The sequence below is a fragment of the Microtus oregoni genome, unplaced genomic scaffold, assembly GCF_018167655.1.
Source record: "Microtus oregoni isolate MIOR12 unplaced genomic scaffold, Mior012 000021F_ref0000039, whole genome shotgun sequence".
NCBI lineage: Eukaryota > Metazoa > Chordata > Mammalia > Rodentia > Cricetidae > Microtus > Microtus oregoni.
The window spans coordinates 312,234-336,266 of NW_024543080.1; the positions used below are offsets into that span (position 1 = coordinate 312,234).

At 41.9% G+C, this 24,033-nt stretch overlaps 1 protein-coding gene across 3 annotated transcripts in view; it reads right to left on the minus strand.

The window, feature by feature from the left end:
- The window catches only part of LOC121460776 (COP9 signalosome complex subunit 4), a 28,994-nt gene extending 8,784 nt beyond the window's left edge, over positions 1-20,210 (minus strand). The window contains exons 1-6 of one of the 3 annotated variants that reach the window (XM_041671349.1): positions 20,069-20,210; positions 11,443-11,522; positions 10,608-10,759; positions 9,210-9,313; positions 5,381-5,534; positions 4,658-4,808 (exon numbers count right to left, since the gene is read on the minus strand). In XM_041671349.1, coding sequence (XP_041527283.1) covers positions 4,658-4,808; positions 5,381-5,534; positions 9,210-9,313; positions 10,608-10,759; positions 11,443-11,522; positions 20,069-20,142 — 715 coding nt within the window. In that variant the 5' untranslated portion in view covers positions 20,143-20,210. The remainder of the gene's footprint in view (positions 1-4,657; positions 4,809-5,380; positions 5,535-9,209; positions 9,314-10,607; positions 10,760-11,442; positions 11,523-20,068) is intronic. The other 2 variants (XM_041671347.1, XM_041671348.1) reach the window with 2 other exon arrangements.
- Between the last annotated feature and the right edge of the window lie 3,823 nt (positions 20,211-24,033).

Below are 24,033 nucleotides of genomic sequence, written 5' to 3' on the forward strand. Positions count from 1 at the left end.
TCAAATGCTTCTGCTTAGAATCTTACTTAACATATACTGTTAGTTAACTCATCAGCCTTGAACTCAGAGCTGACACTGTATTCTACCAAAATGAAGTTTACACAACATGATTTTGTCACACAAATCTTCACATCAGACTGCTGGATACATCTATGAGCACTAGAGGACATGGTAGTGCACGCCTGTAGTCCCAACCCTTGGGAGGCTGAGGTAAGAAGATTGCTGGGAGTCAGGTCACCTCCAGTTCCCACCAATACACACACACACACAGTCCAAAACACTAGAGAACATTCAGCGGTATGTTAGGGGACCATTTTAAATAGCAAAATCATCAAATCATCACTAAAGGGCACAAAACCACAGAGAATGAAACACCAGGTAGTCCACAAGAAGTTGCTTGCTTACAGTTTAGAAGCTAAGCTATAAAAAGATCACTCTCAGCTAGGAACTGGAATTGGACAACTCAGATTTTGCTACTTACTCTGCACATATCTGGAAATAATTAAAAAAAAAAGAGCTGAGAGTTTGGGTTAAAAATAAATTTTAATAAATAGGTATGTTCACTAACAAAGAACCACAGATAAATGAGGATAACTAAATATTCACATAATAGACCAGGATAAAGATCTAAGTGTTCCAAGGGGTTATAAGCCCAAGTGACTTCTATTTTTTCTTGCATATTTATACTTATATAACAAACATGCATTATTTAGTTAATAAAAAAAATGTATATGCCCAGCATGGAACACCCTTCTGTAAACCCAGAACCAGCTTGAACTACACAGCAAATCCTGGGCCAGCCAAGCTGAACACTAAAATCTTGTCTCAAAAACAACAGCAACAACTAATACTTCTCTGCTAAGAAACAATACAGTTTCAATGTACACATTTAAGAACCTTTATATGACTGATGACCAAACCACCAAATGAACAGAAATACAAGGACACCTAGCGGCAGTGGGTACATCCAGTGCCTAAATCTTGGTATTGTCCTAGCTAGTTTTATGCCACAGCACACAAATGTGGAGGTCGAAGAATGAACATCATTAGTTGGTTCCTTCCACTAGGTGGGAATTGAACTTAGTCATAGGTTTGCAGTTTGGGGCCATCTTGCTAGACCTTGGCCCTTTTAAAAAAATGAACATATAGGACTAGGGGTAGGGAGTGGGGCGGGGGAACACAGCTCAGTAAGAGCACTTGTCTACCATGTGGAAGGCCCTAGGCTGAATCCCAGCACCACAAAATACTTCCCAAAACAAAAATGAGCAAAGAGAACCTATAACTATAATAAAACAAGCAGTGGTATCTGAAAATTTGAGTTTCTGATTGCAATTTAAAACCTATCCTTGTTTCTGTGAGTTTGATACCTTATTATAGTTGAAAGTTTTTCTGATAAGACCAATAACAATATATTAAAATGTAATTTTTATAATGTTCACTAAAGTGTGTCAATACTTGGAAGTTTTATATAATTCAGGGAGCCAGTATTTTACAAATCTAGTAAATGATAATAGAAAATTCTGCCAAGATAAGCGCTTTCAAGGTGTGAGACAAAAAGGGTGGGTGAGGCTCATGCCTGCAATGCCTGCAATCTCCACACTCAGGAGCTAGAAGAAGATGGGGCAAGTTTAAGGTCCCTGGTCTAAGTAGGGAGACGCTTTCTCAAAACAAAGGAAACAAAAAAGAAAAAAGAAAGTGCAAGGCAGACCAAAATTTAACAAAGCCGGACAAAAGCTCACTGGTGCTGTTTCAGACTCCACACAGTAATAATATTACAGCCCTTACCAGGTTAAATGTAGTATCAAAAGAGAATACCCACAATTTCCTTAAAAAGTCATTAAAATGTGCCTCCCTGTTAGATGACATACCTGTTAACCTAAGTTTTCTTCACGCACTTCATCTAAAATGGCTACCAAACCGTGACTGCAGCAGTAAGGAGTACCTACAACAATCTAGCTGTGCTCTACTAACCTAGACATTTGACAACTGCAGGGCAATTGCAGAATAATTCTGTGAGATTAGCAGGTGTGAGGCACTAGGGTTCCTTCGCAGTGTGTCTCTCTCTGTATGTATACACACATACATACAAATAATAATAAACTTTATACATGGCAAAGTTCCACAAAGTCCAATATAGGCAATAAATTGGGGAAAAAACTATCAATTTTCTTTCATATGTTAAGAGTTTTTACAACTCAAAAAACAAAAAAGGCCAATGCACATGCAGGGAGCTGGGTGTGCTGGTACACACCTTTGACCAGGCAGATCCCCCAACAAACAAGGCCAGCCTGGTCTACAAAGGGAGTTATATGACAGCGAGGGCTACCCAGAGAAACCCTATCTCAAAATTTAAAAATGAGAGTGAGAGAGAATGAGAGAATGCAAGGTTACCAAAAATGACTTTTTCTTGCTGTCCTAGAACACCAGGTTGGCCTTGAATTCAGAGCTCCACCTGCCTCTGCCTCCTGAGTGCTGAGATTACAGGCAGGCTCCACCACTGCCCAGCTCAACAATGGCTTCATAAATACATGTGAAAAGATGCTTAAACATTCATTATAAATAAAGTATGAATTAATGCCAAATTGCAATGTCATTTTTCATCTACTAGATGGGCAAATAGTGAAAACAATTGTTAATACCTGTGGACAGTCAGGTACTCATGAGAATCTGTTTGTAGTGTGTTATCTGGCACAACGCACACTTTCTGTCAAAAGGCTAAAATGTGTACCTTTGAACTTAGGAGTTTAACCTAGCCATAAACTGTCCTCTGTACACAATCACTGCTGCATACAGGTGTGTTCCACCTTCTGACACTGTGAAATGATGTTATCAACTACAAAGTTCACACTGGAGAATCATGCAATTGAGTTTCAAACAACAACAAGAAACCCTCATATTTTAGGTTAGTTCATAATTTCATGCTGGATCACAGTCACAGCTATCCTTGGCTGCATACAGCCTATGGGCTACGGCTTGGATATGTCTGAATGATAAAGTAAAACAATAGAAAATCATGGTAAATCTATATAATAACGTAATAATCACCGATACTTAGTTGCAAGAAAAAGTAAGTGGTAGCATAACCCTTAATCCTATTACTCTGGATGTCAGTGAGTTCAAGGCTAGCCTGGTCTTTATAGGGAGTTCTAGGATAACCAGAACTAAATAAAGAGACCCTGTGTCAAAACCAAAGAGAATATTAAATGGTAGTTCTAAATATGTCACAGGCTCTCAACTTATTACAGTCCTTGGAAGATTTCAGAATGATTAGAAAAGCCATGGCTTAGAATTAGCATTCACAAACCGGGCAATGGTGGCGTACGCCTTTAATCCCAGCACTCGGGAGGCAGAGGCAGGCGGATCTCTGTGAGTTTGAGGCCAGCCTGGTCTACAGAGCTAGTTCCAGGACAGGCTCCAAAGCCACAGAGAAACCCTGTCTCGAAAAATCAAAAAAAAAAAAAAAAAAGAATTAGCATTCACAACGGTCTTTTCTATTTAAAAGCTGTACTAAATTTACATACTACAATTTAGTAAAAGTCTTGTATGTACTGAGGAAAGGAATGATTGCTAGGCCTAAACCTGAAGCTCAGAGGTTGAAAAAAAGAACAGTAGAACACTTTAGATCTTTTTAAAGACTGCATCACACTTACTTATTTTGTGGACACAGAGAAGACACACGCCATGGTACACCAGTGGAGAGCAGAGGACAGTGTCCTCTCCTTCCACCATGTGATTGTAGTAAGGAGCGGCAGGCTGCGTTCCTGCCGCCCCAGCTCCCGGCAGTCTGGCTAGCTTATGTCCTGAAATAATTACACGGAAACTGTATTCTTTTAAACACTGCTTGGCCCATTAGCTCTCGCCTCTTATTGGCTAATTTTCACATCTTGATTAACCCATTTCTAATAATCTGTGTAGCACTATGAGCTGGTGGCTTACCAGGGAGATTCTTAACCTGAGTTTGTCTGGAGTGGGAGAATCATGGCGACTGCCTGAATCGGCTTCTTTCTCCCAGCATTCTGTTCTGTTTACCCCGCCTACCTAATTTTCTGTCCTATTAAAGGGCCAAGGCAATTTCTTTATTTAACCAATGAAATTAAGACAAAACAGAAGACTCTCCATCATTTCCCCTTTTTCTGTTTAAACAAAAAAGAAAGGCTTTCACTTTAACATAGTAAGATTACATATAACAAAACAGTTATCAAGCAAGAATTAGTTACAATATTTTATCTTTTATCATAATTAAGGAAAACTATAACTATAACTAACCATTGACTCTCCATCATGTCGTCATCAGGCAACAAGCACCTCTATCTAATGGAGGAGTCACCTTAGCCAATCTCTAGACTTTAATCTTTGTTTCCTCCTCTGTAGTTCTCATTTAATTCAGGAATCTTTTTTTTTCTTCGGTGAAATTTTAGAAATAAACTCTGTTACCTCTTAACTATTCTTAGCATGTAGTTAACAGGCTGATCACATTCACTTTAGATTTTTTTAAGATAAATAATTTTATTTCTATTTTTGTTTACGTGTTTAAACTCACCTTAATTGTACAAAGACACCCCCCAGAAGACAGTCCCTTGTTAACTATTCCAACAGTTACCTCATAACATTACTGCAGAGTACAAACAATGTCACACAAGCACCAATCACAGCTTACCTGCTGATGCTAAGATGGTGCAGTGCAAAGCGTGCTTCAAGGCTTCTAGTCTTTCACTCTCATGGACTATTGTCTTATAAGAGAGTTCATTGTACCTTTGGGCAGCTTCAATAAATTTTCTTCTATAATCAAGGACACGTGCATAACATACCTGCACAGGGGAAACACTCCAATTAGGGTAAACTGGAAAGACAAAATATCATAGTCAGGCTTTCTACTGCTGTGACAAAACACCATGACCAAAAAACAAGCTGGGGAGGAAAGGGTTTACTTGGCTTCCACTTCCACATCAACATTCATCACTGTAGGAAGTCAGAACAGGAACTAAACAGGGCAGGGACCTGGAGGCAGGAGCTGAAGCAGAGGCCATGGAGGGTGCTGCAGGGTGCTGCTTACTGACATGCTTCCCCGTGGCCTGCTCAGCCTGCTTTCTAATAGAACCCAGGTCCACCAGCCTAGGGATGGCACCACCCACAACGGGATGGATCCTTCCCCATTGATCACTAATTGAGAAAATGCTCTACAGCTGGATCTTATGGAGGCATTTCCTTAGCTGAGGCTCCTTCCTCTCTGATGACTCAAGTTGACACAAAACCAGCCAGTACACACAGAGAAAAGAAGCAAAGAGAAGTTCCAAAATATATAAACATCAACAGATGTTATGAAACATCTTGGTATGTAATTCATCGATATAAAATTAATTCCAAACTACTCATTTGTTACCTTATAATGTATTTGTAACTGTTCATTCGTGGATTCGTTCTGAAGCAGAGATGCTCGATTTATGTAAGCCTCAGCCTGAACAGGATCATCATCCTCCAGGTACAGTCTAGCAATCTTCAGGTAAGTCTCCAGCTTGTAGTCTACATTGTACTGTCTAGGATAAATAAAACAAACAGACTGAGTATTTTGTCAAGAAAACTTTAACAATAATAAAATTCTTAGTATATTTTGTTATAGAAAAAAGCTAAGATTCCCTGATCTTTTAAAATTTTATTCTCACTGGTCATATTACAGCTGCTTCTGATCCTCAGGTATCTCATAACACGAAGATCACAAAGACGCAAGTGCCGAGTTTCAGCTTATCAGATACCACTAGCGGAACTATATCCAGGCACAGCCTGCCTAGAGAACAATCTAGCAATTATCCTTTGAACTCTTTAAATTTATATGCCCTTAATCCACTACACTTTACTTCCAGATACCAAAGCCTAAAAAGACAATAAGGGATGTGCCTATGTATTTATTATAAGGAAACTAATTTGTAAAGTTACTCATAATTACTTACGTTAGGAAAAAATGGAAATCCCTGTATAGTATTTATAGGAATGAAGTGTGGTGTGTAAAAAGGTAGAAAATGTAATGATAATCATTAAGAGGGGCTTACAGACACCATCTATTTTTTTTTTTTAAGTTAAAAAGTGAGCTATGGCTGGGCATGGTGACGCACACCTTCCACCCCAGCACTCGGGAAGCAGAGGCAGGGAGAACTCTGTGAGTTCAAGGCCAGCCTGGTCTACATACCAAGGCAAAGCTATATAGCAAGACCCTATGTCAAAAATTCAAACTATGGAATTCAATAGTATATTAAACATCATTAAAATATGAAATACACTTTCATACATACAACAACATGTAATCTCACTTAGAATAGTGCGAAGAAAAGACTTTCAGTTTCTTTCTTCCTCATTGTTTATATTCTATTCCAGGAATGAAGAACTGGAAACCTCACATAATTCAAAACTCATAATTAAAGATTAATTCTCATAGAAAAGTAACCTTTTCTATTTGCAGCCAAAGAAGCAGTAATACCTTGTGACAAGGAAAAAAAAACTTAGAATTGACTTGGCTCCCCTCTGAAATTAATTCTTTACTTGGTTTGTTATGGGGGAGGAATAGCTCATGGGAAGGATGACTATGAATTAAAATTGCTTGTTTAGCTTATTTATTATCAATAGTTTGTTTTCCCACTCACAACTCAAATTTATATGAATTGCTTGGTATAACACGTTAAGCTTCTTGAATTTTTCAATTTTCTATCAGGTGGTCTATTCATTACTTTAGAAGTCAGACTGAGTAACTCTTTAAAGAAAGAAGCTCCCATTTATCCAGTTATATTCCTGTCGTCACCCCCCCCCCCCCCGGCCTCTCTCTCACACAGCTCCATTTATCCAGTTCTATTCCCATCCTCTCCCCCTCTCCCCCCCTCTCCTCACAGCTCCATTTATCCAGTTATATTCCCCCCTCTCTCTCTCTCTCTCTCTCTCTCTCTCTCTCCTCCATTTATCCAGTTATATTCCCGTCCTCTCCCTCTCTCTCTCTCTCCTCCATTTATCCAGCTATATTCCCATCCTCTCTCTCACAGCTCCATTTATCCAGCTATATTCCCGTCCTCCCTCTCTCTCTCTCTCTCTCTCTCTCTCTCTCTCTCTCTCTCCTCCATTTATCCAGTTATATTCCCGTCCTCTCCCTCTCTCTCTCTCTCCTCCATTTATCCAGTTATATTCCCGTCCTCTCTCTCACAGCTCCATTTATCCAGCTATATTCCGGTCCCCCCCCTCCCTCCCTCCTCCATTTATCCAGTTATATTCCCGTCCTCCCTCCCTCCGTCTCTCTCTCTCTCTCTCCTCCATTTATCCAGCTATATTCCCATCCTCTCCCCCCCCTCCTCCATTTATCCAGCTATATTCCCGTCCTCTCTCTCACAGCTCCCACTATTACATTCAGCTTTCTGAGAGAAGCAATCAGAGTACTTGCACGAACTCCACCCTATCCCCAGAACACACAGCCTGTGTGTTATATGTTCCTCACATCCCTGGAACACGTCTGCCCACCAGGGGACAGCTGGCATTTCTGATTGTTACAAAGAGGCACAGCAGTGTTGATGCCCCGAGAAAGAGCCAGATGTTGCTAACCTTGCCCAGGACAGCTCCTAGACAAAATGCCCCCTCCTACTAGATTCCTTTCTTTTGAACACTACTGTGAGAATCCTTTGCCAAATCCTCAATGTCTTTGTTTTTTGAGACAAGGTCTCTCTGTGTATCCCTCCCTGGCTGTCCTGGAACTCAGAGAGACCTGCTTGCCTCTACGTCTGGAGTGCTGGGATTAAAGGCGTGTGCCACCATTCCTGGAGTTAATATCAAATCTTTGCTTTCCAATGGCTCATAACATACAAAGGGAGTTCCAGGACAGGCTCCAAAGCTACAGAGAAACCCTGTCTCGAAAAACCAAAAAAAAAAAAAACAAAACAAAAAAACCTCTAACTTTCACTGTGGTCTCCTACAGGAATTATTGTCGGGTTGAAAAGCCTACCAAAGAGTTGTCTACATTCCCTTTTCCAGCCAGGCTCCGGCTCTCATAGGTTTCACAATGCCTGGTGTCACCCACACCTGCAGAGTGCTGACCACCAGCCACTGGTCCGTCCACTCAGCAGCAGCATGTGTCTGAATCCTGCTCTTTCCCTCATACGGCTTCTAGGGAGGAGCACACCCTCAATGGACAATCCTTCCCACTTGCTGCAATGCCCTCCAGCCAACTGCCTCTTGAGATGGGAGTGCTCCAGGCCTCAGTACTCACGGTCCTCTCCCTCCCTTGGAAAGGCATCAAACCAGACCAGTAGGCACTGGCTCCCAAACATCTACTTGTATCCAAGCGTACTCTACTACCTCCAGACTAAAATATTCTACTCACTACTAGATGTCTTAACCTGATTACCACAATGCAAAATGTACACTTGAAATCTCCTTAAAATATACTCTCTAGAGCGCATGGCAACTCCATATTTCCAACTGCTCAGGTCAAAACAAAATCAGGACTTGACTGTTTTGTATACGCCACATGGGAAATTAAGCGAAGTCACAGGAAATCTCCAGACTACAGCATTTCTTAGGGCCTCCTCCTCAGCTGTGGGCATGCATAAGCTTCCTAATTAACAGTGCTACTTCTACTACCGCTGCCAACAGTTTATTCTCCACCCAGCAGTCAGTGGGTCACATGTCAGATTATGTCACTTTTTGGCTCAAAATCATCCAATGGCTCACTCTCTTCTTTATTTATTTATTTATTTATTTTTTGGAGGGAGGGTCTTACAATGAAGCCCTGGCTAGTCTGTAACTCACTGAGTAGACCAGGGTGGCCTCAAACTCACAGAGATCTGCCTGCCTATGCCTCTTGAGTGCTAGGGTTAAAGGTGTGAGCCACCATACCTGTCCCTATCATTTTTCTTTCAAAGTCCTTACAAGGGCTTCAAGAACCCCTCGGATCTGATCCCTAGTACTGACTTCATTCTCTTGTCTTTCTCCATGTTCACTCTACCCACGCTGGCATTCTTATTCTAAAGAAAACACTACAAGTATGCTGATATCTTAAGGCCTTTGTGTCAACGACACAAGGTAACTTGTCATCCTCTGCCCTCAGACAGCTCGCAGTCACTCTCTGAGAAGCACTTACTATCATCTACCATGCTATACATATTGTATCTCCTACAGCAGGAGTAGGAAAGAGTGTTAGTGAGCGCTTATACATGTCTATCCAAATCCACTATTTACTATACTTTTGTCCTGTCTCCAGAGGAATCCCCACCAACACTTGGGCTGCATTTCTCCAATCTTCTTCTTTCTCATAAATAGACGCAAGATGCTGTCTTATGGAAGCAACCTAGAATGACAGAGACAGATGTTACTCTAACAGTGCTCTCACCAATGGGTTAAGCTGGTAAGAAAATCACGGGTTTATGTAAATCATCACTTTTTTTTATAAGGCTTCCATTCATAGAATATCAAAACACTGAACTGAAATGACACATTTCTATAATGTGTATTTTTGGCAACATTTTGTTTCCAGTATTAAATTTTGCTTTTGTGTTTCTGAATACATGATATTGGAGTTTCCCTATGTTTTTAATCTTAACTTATAAGTAATCTTACTAAGGAACAATGCAATAAACTTATAAATAATCTTACTAAGGAACAATGCAATAAAAGCCTGTAATCTGAGTTCGCTCCTCAGAATGCACATGCAGGCCGAAGATCAGAACTAACTCTACAGAGCTGTCCTCTGACCCCAACTGTGCCCAGCGGCATATTTACACACCCACACACCACATCATAACAGAGAAACTAAACAAAAACCTTATTTGATTTTACATTGTAAATGCTGTTTTATATAAAATATGAAACTGAGGAATTATCTCCTTTAAGGAGTTAATAACATCAAATCATAAAAATTATTGAGATCAAAATCTGCTGTTCTAACTCAACACGTCTGGTGCACATATGAAGTCACAGAGACCGAGGCAATGGCACAGCCTGCACAGGTTCAAACCAGACAGGACTCCAGCACCAAGAGGTGGAGCAGACACGTGGTCCTACACTAATGCCCTGCGGCAAAGGGAAAACTCAGGGTCTATCAGGCCCCATACCCCACTCAGTGGTATGTCTGTGGACTTTCTGTTTCAATTTTGCTTTTTTTTGGAGCATTTAGTTTATCTTTATCTTATGTGCATTTGGTGTTTTGCCTGCATGTGGGTCTAGGTAAGGGTATTGGATCCTGGAATTACAGACAGTTGTGAGCTGCCATGTGGATGCTGAGAATTGACCCCAAAGCCCTTTGGAAGAACAGTTAGCTCTTAACTGCTGAGCCATCTCTCCAGCACCTGGCATTTTTTGTCTTATTGATATTTTGCTTGTTTGTTTTGATTTTTGTTTCTGTGGCTTTATAGATTTTTGTTTGTTTCTTGTTTCAGTTTCTTGGAGGCTTTTACATTTTGTTTTGTTTTAAGACAAAAAGAACAAAAAGTTGGGTGGGTAGGGAAGTGGGGCACATCTGGGAGCAATTGGACAAAAAGAAAACATAATCCTTATATATTGTATAAATTTTTTTTCGAAAAAAATTACTGGAAATTAGGAACTTTAAAACAAAACAACAAAATCTACAAGTCTAGACTTTTTACCTGTTCCTCAAAGGAAATGACTCGAGGCTGGATCTTCTCCAAGGTGAAATGATAGATCTCCTTTGCTGTGCTATCTGGCAGGTTAGGGAGGTGTGTGCAGAAATCTGTCAGCAGTTGCCGTGAGATCACAAGACTGACATTCTCATTCACCACTTGTTAAAAAATAAGATGAGAAATATGAAACATAAATAATCATAAGTTTCCATTAAGCAATTAAATTTTACTTAAAATTACCATTTAAAAACTCCATGAGGAACCAGGTGGTAGTGGTGGTCCATGCCCTTAATCCTGGCACTTGGAAGGCAGAGACAGGGTTCTCTGTGAGTTCAAAGCCAGACTGGTCTACAAGAGCTAGTGCCAGGACAGGCTCCAAAGCTACAGAGAAATTCTGTCTCGAAAAACCAAAACTAAAACCAAAACTCCACAAAGGGCAGTTTTCAATATATTACTCAGAGATTCCTCATCTCATGCTACATAATTAGCTTCTTTATGCTGGATTTTACTGATTATATATCTACTACAAGAAGGCAGAAAAAAACACAGTAACTTTTCTAAGAAACGGAAAAGACTGAGGAAAATTTATTTCTTGAAAACTTTACACTTTTCCTTCTCCTCTTTATTCTGTACAAAGGGAAAGCACAGAACCCTGTACAAAACCTTAACTGGGGTTTCAATTTTGAAGACAATTCATTTGAAAAATCACCCATCTGTAAGTGGTTGAAGTCTGGAATAAGACACCTCAAAGCTCATTTACTACTGGTTGTTAGAGCAGGCTGACAAAGCTCTGGAGACCCACTCACAATACAGGGCGGGCAGGACAGTCCATTCTACTCACTCGCTTCCACAAACGCTTTCAAAGCTTCTAGTTGTTCTGTCCCAGATAACTGAATGGCTTTTTCCAGAATCTGACGATATCTAAAACGGTATCAAATACAAATAATGAATGTTTAGTTCTAATGATCTAGCATTACTAAGGAAGAGTCTCGATGAGTCTAGGATGGGCCTATGGACACTCCTGCTGGAGATGGACTATATTAATTAAAGGGTGAAGACCTGCTCACTGTTGGCGGCACTATTCCCTAAGTATGGAATCCTGAACTACAGGAACTGGGAAAGCAGGCTGAGCACAATCTCCAAACACTTAATCTCTCTCACTCTAGGCTGTAATGTGCAGCAGCTTCAAGCTCCTGCTGCCTTGGACATGTCACCAGGAACTGGGAGCTGAGATAAACCCTTTCTCTGAAGTTGTTTCCGGGTACTTTATAGCAGCAACAAAAATGAAACAGACATATATTGTCAAGTAATTAAATTCTTAAGTTTATTTATCCCTCTTATTGTCTGTTTCTGATTTTTTTGAGTCAGAGTTTCACTGTAATGTGGGTCCAAGCCATCCTTGAATTCTCTATGTAGCCCAGATAACTAGGAACCCTTGATCCTCCTGTTTCTACCTCCCAAATGCTAGGATTCTGGGTGTGCCAACATTGCCTGGCCTATTTATTCATTTCTACCACTACTTATGACATTTACTCAGTCTTCTCAATTTGCCCTACTTTCTTCCATTAATCTCTAGTTGGCAGTTTTCTTTACAGCACACTGAAAAAAACACCTCTATGTTTTAGCTTCCAGCCCATCACGAGAAACACTAAGCCTTGGAACTGGTGAAACAGCTCAATGGATAAAGGTGCTGTCTACCAGCTCTACATGACACCTGAGTTCCACCCCTGAGACCCACACTGGAAGGAGAGAACTGACTGCCAGAATTTGTTCTCAGACCACACGTACACATAAGGTAATAAACAAATGTGATCATAACAGTTAGGAGGGGGGTTCAAGACAGGGTTAGTTCTTTTAGCCCTGGCTGTCCTGAAACTCACTCTTCTGCCTGGCTCTGCCTCCCAAGTGTTGGAGGCACTACAACCCGACCAAAATCCTAACAATTTTTAAACACTAAACCCATAGTTCTCGGTGTTACTTATAGTTTTTAATACTGGGTACCAAACTTTTTTTTTTAATTTTCAAACTCATCAGAAGAGAAGTAAACTCATATAACTCTATGTTACTAACTCCATACAACTGAATCTAACGTACATTTTTCTTGAAAAGTTCTAACTGGAATTAGAACTAAAATGCTAATTTTGGGGGCTGGAGAGAGAGTTCAGCTATTAAAGGCTAGGCTCACTGCCAAAATTAAGTACCAATTTTCTTTCAAGTATCTTTTTTTTTTTTTTTTGAAACAGGGTTTCCTCCGTATAGCCCTGGCTGTACTGGAAATCTCTTTGTAGATCAGGCTGGCCTCAAACTCACAGATCCACCTGCCTCTGCCCCGAGTGCTGGGATTAAAGGCATGTGCCAAACTGCCTGGCATCTTACACATTACTTTTAAAAAGTATTAGTTAAAAACATTTTATTTTTGTTTGCTGAGCTAGGATCTCCTTTTATAGTCCAAGTTGGCCAGGGACTCAGTATTGCGCTGGCTAACCTCAGAGAAATCCTCCTTTCTCAGTTTCCCCCGCGTTTGAACTGTAGACATACCTGGCTAGTCAAATGTATTTACAAACCTAGGAACATTTTAAGTACAGAGGTGGTTCAGAATAAATCTTAGAAGAAAAACTTGCATAAAAAGGACATGATCCAGGTCTCGTAAGGTGAGCATCTAAACTGCCTAGGCTCCCCCAAAGCCAGTACGTGCAGTAGGATCAAAAACCCACTGCGATTGTTCTTGAGTTCTCAGTATTCAGAGGTGGGCGGTCCTTGGGCTTCCCACAGGTCAGGGAACCCTGATTGCTCTTTAAGCAGATGAGGGAGGGGGGACTTGATGGGGGAGGGGGAGGGAAATGGGAAGCGGTTGCAGGGAGGAGGCAGAAATCCTTAATAAATAAATAAATTTAAAAAAAAAAAGGACACGATCTCATTCAGACTGGTGACATATTTTGTGGGGACCATTTTCAAAGCTACCATCCAGTTTTGTTCCCAACTCATCTAAAATCCCCAGCCCTGGTCATGCAATGTTGCAAAGTTACAACACTGGAAGCAGATGTGTTAGCAGTGTACGAAGGATGGACAACAGTAAGCCTTTAGAGACAAGTGCTACTTTACAGATTACCAAACCCGACTCCGGAAGGGACTGGACTGGTGTTAGAAACAATGAAGTATTTCATTCTAGGTTCAAACACTCACACACACATACAATTTAAAATTTTTCTATGCCTACATTTAAATATTTATTGATCTGGACACATTTTCAGATAGGTAATGCTTAATGATTTATCACTTAGTTTTTGATTGATTTATTTTCAAATTTAATTATATTTTATTAAATCAAGGTTATAGCTAAGTCTGTCTTACATTTACATTCTTCTAGAGTATTTTATACCAGCTAATATTCATAGATGAATACTTAAAGATAAATTTGAAGCCTAACCTAAAGTTAAATTCTTTTTTTTGATGCCAGGTGTGGTAGCTCACGCCTTTAGTTCTAGTACTTGGGGGGCAAAGCCAGGCAGATCTACATGAGGTCAAGGCCAGCTTGGTCTAAAAAGTCAAGTTCCAGGACAACCAGGGCTACACTGAGAAATCCTGTCTCCAAAAAACCAACCAACAAACAAAATTAAGATTTATTTACTTTTACTTTGTGTATGGGTGTTTTGCCTATATAGATGTTTGTGCACAGCAAGCATGCAGTACCCGCAGAAGCCAGAAGAGGGAATCAGACCTGGAACCGGAGTTACAGATGGTTGCTAGTCACCCTGTAGACAGGTACTGGGAAATGAACCTGGGTCTTCAGAAAGAGCAATCAGTGTTCTTAACTACTGAGCCATCTCTCTGGCCAATTACTAGCAATAGGAAAAGCATCCAAAAGCAAATAGAAGTTTATTTTTAATGTACTTAATTGCACTGAACAAAGGTGTTAGAACCCCTGGAACTGGAGTTACAGGTAACTGTAAACTGCCATGTGGGCGCTGGGTGCTCTGGAAGAACATCCAGTGCTCTTATCCCCTGAGCCATCTCTCCATGCCTACAAATAAAAGTTTTAAACTGACTGAATTACATTAGAAATGTCCTGCTTAAACTAGGTGTGATGGCATGCCCATAACCCCAGCACTTGGAGGCAGGAGCAGCGGTAGAATTGTGAGTTCAAGGCCTCCATGGGTACTGCATCTTCACCATGCACAGGAACCCTGTTGTCACACAATAGCCAACCAACGCACAAAAGCAGAGCAGTCACCCGGCCCGCGGCTCACTGTAGATGCAGTGAACCAAGCCCGCAGCTCACTGTAGACCTGGCCTGCAGCTCACTGTAGACGCGGTGCACCCAGCCTGCCACTCACTGTAGACCTGGCCCGCATCTCACTGTATATGCAGTGCACCTGAGACGTGGGATATCCTTCTGTGTATGTGCTGCTTTTATTGATTAATGAATAAAGCTGTTTCAGCCAATGGCTTAGCAGAGTAAAGCTAGGCAGGAAATCTGAACAGAGATATAGAGAAAGAGTAGGTGGAGTCAAAGAGAAGCCATATAGCTGCTGAAGGAGAAAGAGGCCAGAACAGAATCTTACCCAGTAAGCCACAGTCTCATGGCGATACACAAATGAGTAGAAATGGCTTAAGATGTAAGAGCTAGTTAATAAGAAGCCTGAGCTAATAGGTCAAACAGTGCTGTAATTAATATAGTTTCTGTGTGATTATTTGGGTCTGGGCAGCCCAGAAACAAACAAGTAGTCTCTGCCTACACACCTGGCCTGCAGCTCACTGTAGAGACATGCAAATGACTGTTTTAAGTCACTAGGTGACTGACTATATTTGAGTTAGGAGTTCATAAACATGGGCTAAATACTGGTCTGACAACATGTGACTTCAGAGTTCCTTTTTGTATGAGTATTCCTCCCCTTGGAGTCCCTCCCATCCTCAGAAGTTCTCTCCCATTTTTTCTAAACTAAGCTTTTTACTTTGAAAAAAATAAAAAGTATATTTTCTGGGATTTTTCCTCCATATATAATGCTAATAACATTATCTATTTGCTACGTAGTGTTTGCACACAAACAACATTTATTCTGGACATGGGAATCAGTAAAACTGTCCTGGACGAGTAGCGGAGAAGCAGAAACCTTGAGTTAGAAGAGGCCTTTGAGGTTACTGTCCCTCTGCCCCTGCAGACACTCGTGCATATGCTCTGTCTTTCCACTCTGATACAGAGTCTACCTTGCAATCTTATTTTTCTCTTCTGAAAGTCTTCTCAGTAAGCAAAGGCAACTAAGAGGTCTTCTGTTACTAACAACTTCTTATAAATGTTAGCTGGTCCTGGCAGGGCACATTTGTAAACCCAGCTTTGGGGAGCCTGAGGCAAAAGAATCAGGAAGGAGTTCGAGGTCAGCCTGAGCTAAAAGAAACCCTGTCTCAAAAGAACGAACAAACAAGACTGGAGAGATGGCTCAGAGGTTAAGGACACTGACTGCTCTTCCAGAGGTCCTGAGTTCAATTCCAGCAACCACATGGTGGCTCACAACCATCTGTAATGAGGTCTGGTGCCCTCTTCTGGCAAGCAGTCATACATGGAGGCAGAACACTGTATTGTATACATAATAAATAAAATCTTAAAACAAACAAACAAAAATGTTTAATTTGCAAATAGCTCCCAGCTCTGGATACCTCTGGATACCTCCGGCACTCTAGTAGGTAAGTTGTAAAGGTCATATTTTCATACGTTTGACTCAATCAAGATCTATAACCCATGTCCTGATATTTGACCTCAAAAAAATAATAATAACACTTTAAAAAAAACTATATTCTTGTTAGGGCACAGAACAAATGAACAGATAAACAATCTAATCTATGCCCAAATAAAAGTAAGCTATTGCTGGGCACTAGCAGACCAACTAAACCAGGTCTAGCGTGGGGATGGGCGTGAGTATGTAAGCAAGAGTCTTGGAAGTCACATCTAAATCAAATGTTGAAGGCCAAGTAGGTTAGCCAACTGAGTTAAGACAGGTTATCACAACACTTACCTTCATACACTCCCTCTCCAGTCCTTCTCTCTCCTCTATTTTTGACTTTTGGATGTTTTGAGATAGGGTCTCTTGATATAGCCCTGACTGTCCTAGAACTCGCAGAGATCAGCTTGCTTCCAGCCCCCAGGCACTGGAACCAAAGGAGTGCACCACTACCTGTGGCTTCTAAAGTTTTTCTTGCAAAGCAATTAATTTACTTTCATGCATGTTTTTGCCTACATATATGTCTGGGCACCACATGCGTGACTGGTGCCCTTTAGAAGTTGGAAAAGGGCCGGGCGATGGTGGTACATGCCTTTAATCCCAGCACTCGGAAGGCAGAGGCAGGTGGATCTCTGCGAGTTCGAGGCCAGCCTGGTCTACAAGAGCTAGTTCGCTAGTTCCAGGACAGCTCCAAAGCTACAGAGAAACCCTGTCTCAAACAAACAAACAAACAAAAAAAAGTCAGAAAAGGATCCCCTGGAACTGGAGTTATAAAGGGTTGTGAGACAACATGTGGATACTGGGAACTGAACCCAGGTCCTCTGCAAGAACAGTAAGTGCACTTAACAGGTGAGCCATTGTTCCAGTCCCCTCTTCTAAAGCTTTGTAAGAGGTAATAAAAATGTATTTATATGAAAAGAAAAAGCAGCCTATATCTGTAACAACAAAAAAAATGCTTTTTAGACGGCCAGTTTCTTATACTAAATTTGAATAACTGCTAATTCAATTGTCAGAAAGCATTGCTAATTAACAAGAAAAGCAATATAGTCTGATTGGTTAAAAGTGAGCTTTTGAGACACACCTGGGTTCACATAGAAGTTATGTCCCCTTCTGGCTATTTACTGATGTAATCAACATTTCTTGAACAACATACTGTATGAGAACAGAGGGTATCAGTATTAGAAATCTTGTATTTCATACTTCCTTAATGTAGAAGCTTTTGTTTCTCAGTTCCCAATATAAAATCCTGAAATGAACAGACGACATGTGTTTCCTAAGTTCTGTGCCTGGCAGAGCTGTTTTGTTATGAGGGCAAACATCCTAACATTCTTACCCAGATAGTACTGGGTAAATACCCAGGGGCAAGGCCAAGAATATTCTCAGAAAGCAGCACTGAGGGCTGGAGAGACGGCTCAACTGTTTACTGTTCCTCCAGTGGACCCGAATTCAATTCCCAGCACCCACGTCAGGTGGCTCATGACCACCTGTGACTCCAAGTCCAGGGGATGACTCCCTCTTCGGCACCCATGGGCACCTGCACTCAGATGGCATTCACTCTAACATACTCATAAATAAAAATAAACTAAATCGTAAGACAAGAAGGAAAGCAATACTGAGGGAGGGGCTAACTAGTAGTGTGTGAGTTATCACTTATCAAGTCAATTATTTCATTTCCTCTGAACAATAAACTCATGTAGTAAACTGCCACAGTAACAGCTTCCAGGATTCCCAGCACCCTTGTCCATTCCCTTACGGATCACCTTGCTGCTAACGAGTTGGTGGTGCATTCCACTTCCTTCCCTTGAATCTGGGCTGGTTTTGTTACTTGCTTTCATCAGGATCACACAGTTGATGGGAGACTTCTCAGACCAGCCTGAAGCCCTGCAGCTTCCATTCTCAGCCAGTTACAACACTGAGTGGAAGCCAATGCTAAGCTATGGAATGAGAAGACCCGGCCAATAGCCACACATCTACACCAGTCCAGTCCTAACCCAACTGTTAGCCAAGTTAATCTGCGTAACTGAACCAGGCAAGCAACACTCAGAATCCTGAGGGGGAAAGCACTTTTACACCACTAACCACGGATCTATTAAGCAGCAACAGACAAAAGAAACAACCCATCGGAGACATACTACTTTTCATCTCCAATTCGGAGCTAGAGGAAAATAGTAAGCCGAAGTTCCAGAATTCTTTCCAGTTCAAAGAACTATACCTTATCCGATAACTAATAGCCTTACATTTTCTGAAATATAGTAAAAATGCAAAGGAAATATGAGAGAATACACACGCTAGTTTTACTTTCATCTAAATCTAATATTAATACATGCAGAAAAAACAAACAAACAAGGAAGACATAGCCCACTATTTCCAACTCCTGGAATAAGACTAACTGCTTACCGATAGCAATTCTATGACGTTTTGTATATTTCAAGACTGAATTCAGCTATTTAAGTGTGATAAGGACATAGACACTCACTCATTATGAAATCAGATGAGACTAAGTCTCACCATTAAACTGCCATTTTTTAAAAGCAGAAAAATGAAGCATAAAGTAGTTAAGACCAGGGTATAACTAAATTTAGCAGCATTTTAAAAGGCAGCACAATCGCCACGCAGCACGCATATATACACCGTTTCAAGGTGCAGGCCTGAACAAGAGTATTCCATTAATTAGATCAACGTGCTTTCATGCATGAGTTTTGCCTACATATATGTCTGGGCACCACATGCGTGACTGGTGCCCTTTAGAAGTCGGAAAAGGGCCGGGCAGTGGTGGTACATGCCTTTAATCGGAAGGCAGAGGCAACGTGTAAATATTAAGACCAATCGGAGACATACTTTCAGCAGAAAGAGCCGGGCGTGAGAAGGACTCGGGAGGCAGAGGCAGGAGGATCTCTGAGTTTGGAGCCACCATGGTCTACAGAGCGAGTTCCAGGACAGCCAGGGCCACACAGAAAAACCAAACAAACAAAAGGCTCAGCAAAAAGCTGTGAAATCTACAAAAAAAAAGAACGACTAAAACTGTTCAACTCCTTGGGGGAAGCGACACGTCTCAAATGGTGACTTCGAGTGGACCTAAGCATTCTACGGTTTCCACAAAATCCCTCAGCGGCATGTGGAAACATCACTGTTCTAGACATCCTAGGCCGGGGACATTCGGTCTGTGTTCTACAGAGCTGGTGACAGCTGAGAGCATCCAGAACACTAAGGACCCACACAAGCTATGAACTTGAGAAGTTCTGGACGGCGTGACAGCAGCCATACCTCCTTGGTCCCTATCCTCCTGGAAAGTCTTCTCTTAAAATCAAATCAAAACAAGACAAAAGCAAAAAGTAACTCTGCCATCAAAGCCCAGGATAGAAATTTATCTCCACCAAGGCGAGGGCGGAGGAGGCAGCAAACCCAAGTAAACCCGGTGTGTTGGGCTCGCCAGACACACACTAAGGAAGGAGGCCACCGCCAAGGGAGCCGTCATCTTTCCAGCCACGCTTCCAGAAGCCGAAGGAGCCCATAGAGGACGGTATGAAGGACGTAAGAAGCTGGCAGTCAGCCGGGTCTTGGCGGTCAGGACCCCAGCACCCTGTCCCTTCCACGGTCTGCAGCTCCCAGCATTTACCGCCACGGCCGACTGCAGGCCCGCCCCCCTGAGCCCTCGGGCCTAACACCTCGCCCCACGCCGGAGAGCCTCCGTCACCCCGAGGCAGGTCAGTTTGTGGCTTCCCTCCTGCCTCTGAATTCCTAGGAAATACTCACTTGCCCGCCAAATCTTTATGAGAGCCACTCGAATTCATGAGCTGGGCCAAATCCTGCCGCACGGCAGCCGCCATCTTTCTTCCAGCTCAGCCCCGGCAGCAGGCGGGACCTTGCGCAGCCGAAAAGAAAACGAGTGTGGTCCTCCAGAGAGCGGCAGAGGGAACCCGAGGGGCCATAGAGTCGCGCCTTTCCGGGCCAGAGCGCCGGGTTCGGGAGACGGAACTAGCTCCTCCCACGAGGTTGAGTGACACGAAATTCCCGCCCAGGCCTCTCGAGAGACCGGGCTCTCACGCTCCGACCTGGGATTGGCTGTAGGACTTGAAGGCGTGTACCTGGTGCAACCTCAGTAAGGGCCCGGCTTGTCGTTTTCCGTCAGTTCCAGGCAAGGATTTGTTCGCCCCGTCTTCAAGACCTCTCTGAAACTACCTGTAGCAAATAATGGGCTATTTTTAGTTTTTATTTGCAGTTCGCTATAGTCCAACACTGAAAAAAAAAAAAAACACAACCCCTCACCTCCAACACACACACACACACACACACACACACACACACACGGAGGGAAAGAGAGAATGAGAGAGAATTTACCTGGAAGAGACTATACCATGATCAAGAAAATGATCCTCTCAAGTCCAAATGATCAAAGATCTCAACATAAAGCCAGCCACACTGAACCTTATAGAAGAGAAAGTGGGAAGTACATTTGAACGCATTGGCACAGGAGACCACTTCCTAAATAGAACCCCAGCAGCACAGACACTGAGAGAAACAATTAATAAATGGGACCTCATGAAACTGAAAAGCTTCTGTAAAACAAAGGACAAGGTCAACAAGACAAAACGACAGCCTACAGAATGGGAAAAGATCTCTACCAATCCCACATCAGACAGAGGTCTGATCTCCAAAATATACAAAGAACTCAAATTGGACACATAATCCAATAAAAAAAAAAATGGAGTACGACCTAAACAGAGAACTCTCAACAGAGGAATTTAAAATGGCTGAAAGACACTTAAGGAAATGTTCAGCATCCTTAGTCGTCAGAAAAATGCAAATAAAAACAACTCTGAGATTCCATCTTACACCTCTAAGAATGGCCAAAATCAAAATCACTGATGACAACTTATGCTGGAGAGGTTGTGGGGAAAAGGGAACACTTCTGTGTTGCTGGTGGGAATGCAAGCTAGTACAACCCCTTTGGATGTCAGTGTGGTGATTTCTCAGAAAATTGGGAAACAACCTTCCTCAAGACCCAGTAATACCACTTTTGGGTATATATCCAAAGGATGCTCAATCATGCCACAAGGACATGTGCTCAACTATGTTCACAGTAGCTTTGTTTGTCATAGCCAGAACCTGGAAACAACCTAAATGCCCCTCGATCGAAGAATGGATAAGGAGAATGTGGTACATTTACATAATGGAGTACTACACAGCAGAAAAAAATAACTACATCTTGAATTTTCCAGGAAAATGGACAGAGCTATAAAACATTATTTTGAGTGAGGTAACCCAGACCCAGAAAGACAATTATCACATGTACTCACTCATAGGTGGTTTTTAAGCATAAATCAAAGAAAGCCAGCCTACAAACCACAATCCCAGAGAGCTTAGACAACAATGCGGACACTAAGAGAGATTTACATAGATCTAATCTACATGAGAAGTAGAAAAAGACAGGATCTCCTGAGTAAATTGGGAGCATGGGGACCTTGGGGGAGGGTTGAAGGGGAGGAGAGGAGAGGCAGGGAGGGGAGCAGAGAAAAATGTAGAGCTCAATAAATATCAATAAAAAAAAAGTGATCCTCCCAGGATAAGACTCCACTTTTTACTGTGCTGATGTCTGCATTTCCCCACCTGTAAGAAACTCAACTGCATTCTTGATAACAACAACAACAATAGACTGCGTCTGGCGCATTCCCCTTAAAAAAAAAAAAGTCAGGCTGTAATACCAGTATTCCAAAAGTATGTTCCTGAATTTAGCGAGTTGGAGGCCAGCTTGGAACATGAGAGACCCAAGCCTAAGATACAGTATAGATTTAATGTGCACACACACCCCTATGGATTGACTATGTATGTGTGTTCCCTTTCTTTGTTACACTCTGTATCTTTAAAAAGTATTGGTCATAAATCCCACTTTGTTCAGAACAATGCTCTTTTTTTCATCTATTGTCCTAAAGTAATTCTTAGTGATGCTGTCCTTGCTTTGGAAACAGTTATTTGAATGGCAAGTTATATGTCCATCTTACTTTTACATGAGATTGCATTCGTTATGCACGTATTCTTACAAAACTTTCCAAAAATACAATAAAATAAATGTAAGACTTCATATTCTATTCATTTCACAATAAGTAACACAACTTGTTCTGCCTTTGATGTTTTCAGGTTTTAGACGATTTAGTCATATAAGTCCACTCCTTTTTTTTTAATCGTTATTTTTAAAACTAGTGATGGTACATGATATTTAGTCCTTACACAACATATTGAGTAGTTCTAAAAGAGCAACCAATGGTGCAATGATTAATCTTATATACGCCTGATTTAAGATGTGTTGGGAAGCTCCACCCAGCCCCACCTCCCATTCCAGACCCCGCCCCTGAGAAAGCCTACCATCAGCAGCTCCTCCCCCTGAGATGCTCAAGACCTTGCCTACAGGCTAGTGCCTCCTCCCCCTTTCCCCTCCCCCCCACCTACCACTGGTTCTCCCAGGAGGTTTGTGTTTCTCCTCTTCCCCTGGGACTACCCTGGAATGCTTTGCTCAGATTAAAACCTGGACTTTATATCAGCTTGACTGATTTATTGTTGCCCACCACTACTGTGCTGCTGGGGAATATATTTTTATCAATATGCAAGTAAAATACACTCCCAAAAGGGAATCAAGGTATACACAATTTTGCACTTTGCATGAGGATTGTGGTACTTGCTCTGTAGATCAGACTGGCCTTGAACTCACAGAGATCTGCCTGTCCCTGCCTCCCAAATGCTGGGGTTAAAGAAGTGCGCCACCACCACCGGACTCCCCACCCCACCCCAATTTTTCTTTTCTTTTCTTTTCTTTTCTTTCTTTTTTTTTTTTTTTGTGAGACAGGGTTTCTTTGTCCTGGAACTCCCTCTGTAGACCAGTCTGACCTTGAACTCACAGAGCTAGAATTACAATTTCTTACAGACTTACAACAAATAGTAAACTCAAAAGTGTTTTACCATTCTGGTGTGTTATCAGTGGCATATTCTCTCTATTGGGAAGGGTACAGAACAAGGGAACAAAGTAAGTAGAGGGTACCCACACCATTGCAATTCTGTTCTTTTGGCAAGAATTCCTAGCATCACTGAGACTGGGAACTTACTTTCCAATAAGGTATTTTTTTGTGGGGGCCAGCTAAGTCTGGGCAGGTTACTTAAAGGAAGTTTCTTTACTTCCAACCATTATTACCTGGGACTCTGGCCATGGCTGAATTTAAATGGAGTCTGGAGTATCAATAGTTTACCCTAGCCGGGCGGTGGTGGCGCACGCCTCTAATCCCAGCACTCGGGAGGTAGAGGCAGGCGGATCTCTGTGAGTTCGAGACCAGCCTGGTCTACAAGAGCTAGTTCTGGGACGGGCACCAAAGCTACAGAGAAACCCTGTCTCGAAAAACCAAAAAAAAAAAAAAAATAGTTTACCCTGAGACAATGCCTGGCAGGCCAAAATTGCCCGACCCCCCCACCCAAGAGCAGACCATTCAAAGGAAATGCCTGGCATTCCAAGAGCTGTAGATAGGATCACCTGCCAGGGCACCTCAACAGGACATCCCTAGACAAATGTCAGCTAATCAGGGGCCCTAAACCTCAAGGACCCCTCACCCTACCTCTACTACTATAAAAACCCTATTCTAATTGCGCTCGGGGCTCTCTGGTTATTCCAATATGTTGGGCATGCGGAGAGACCGAGTTTGCAAACTTGATTAAAATTAAGGCTCTTTGCTTTTACA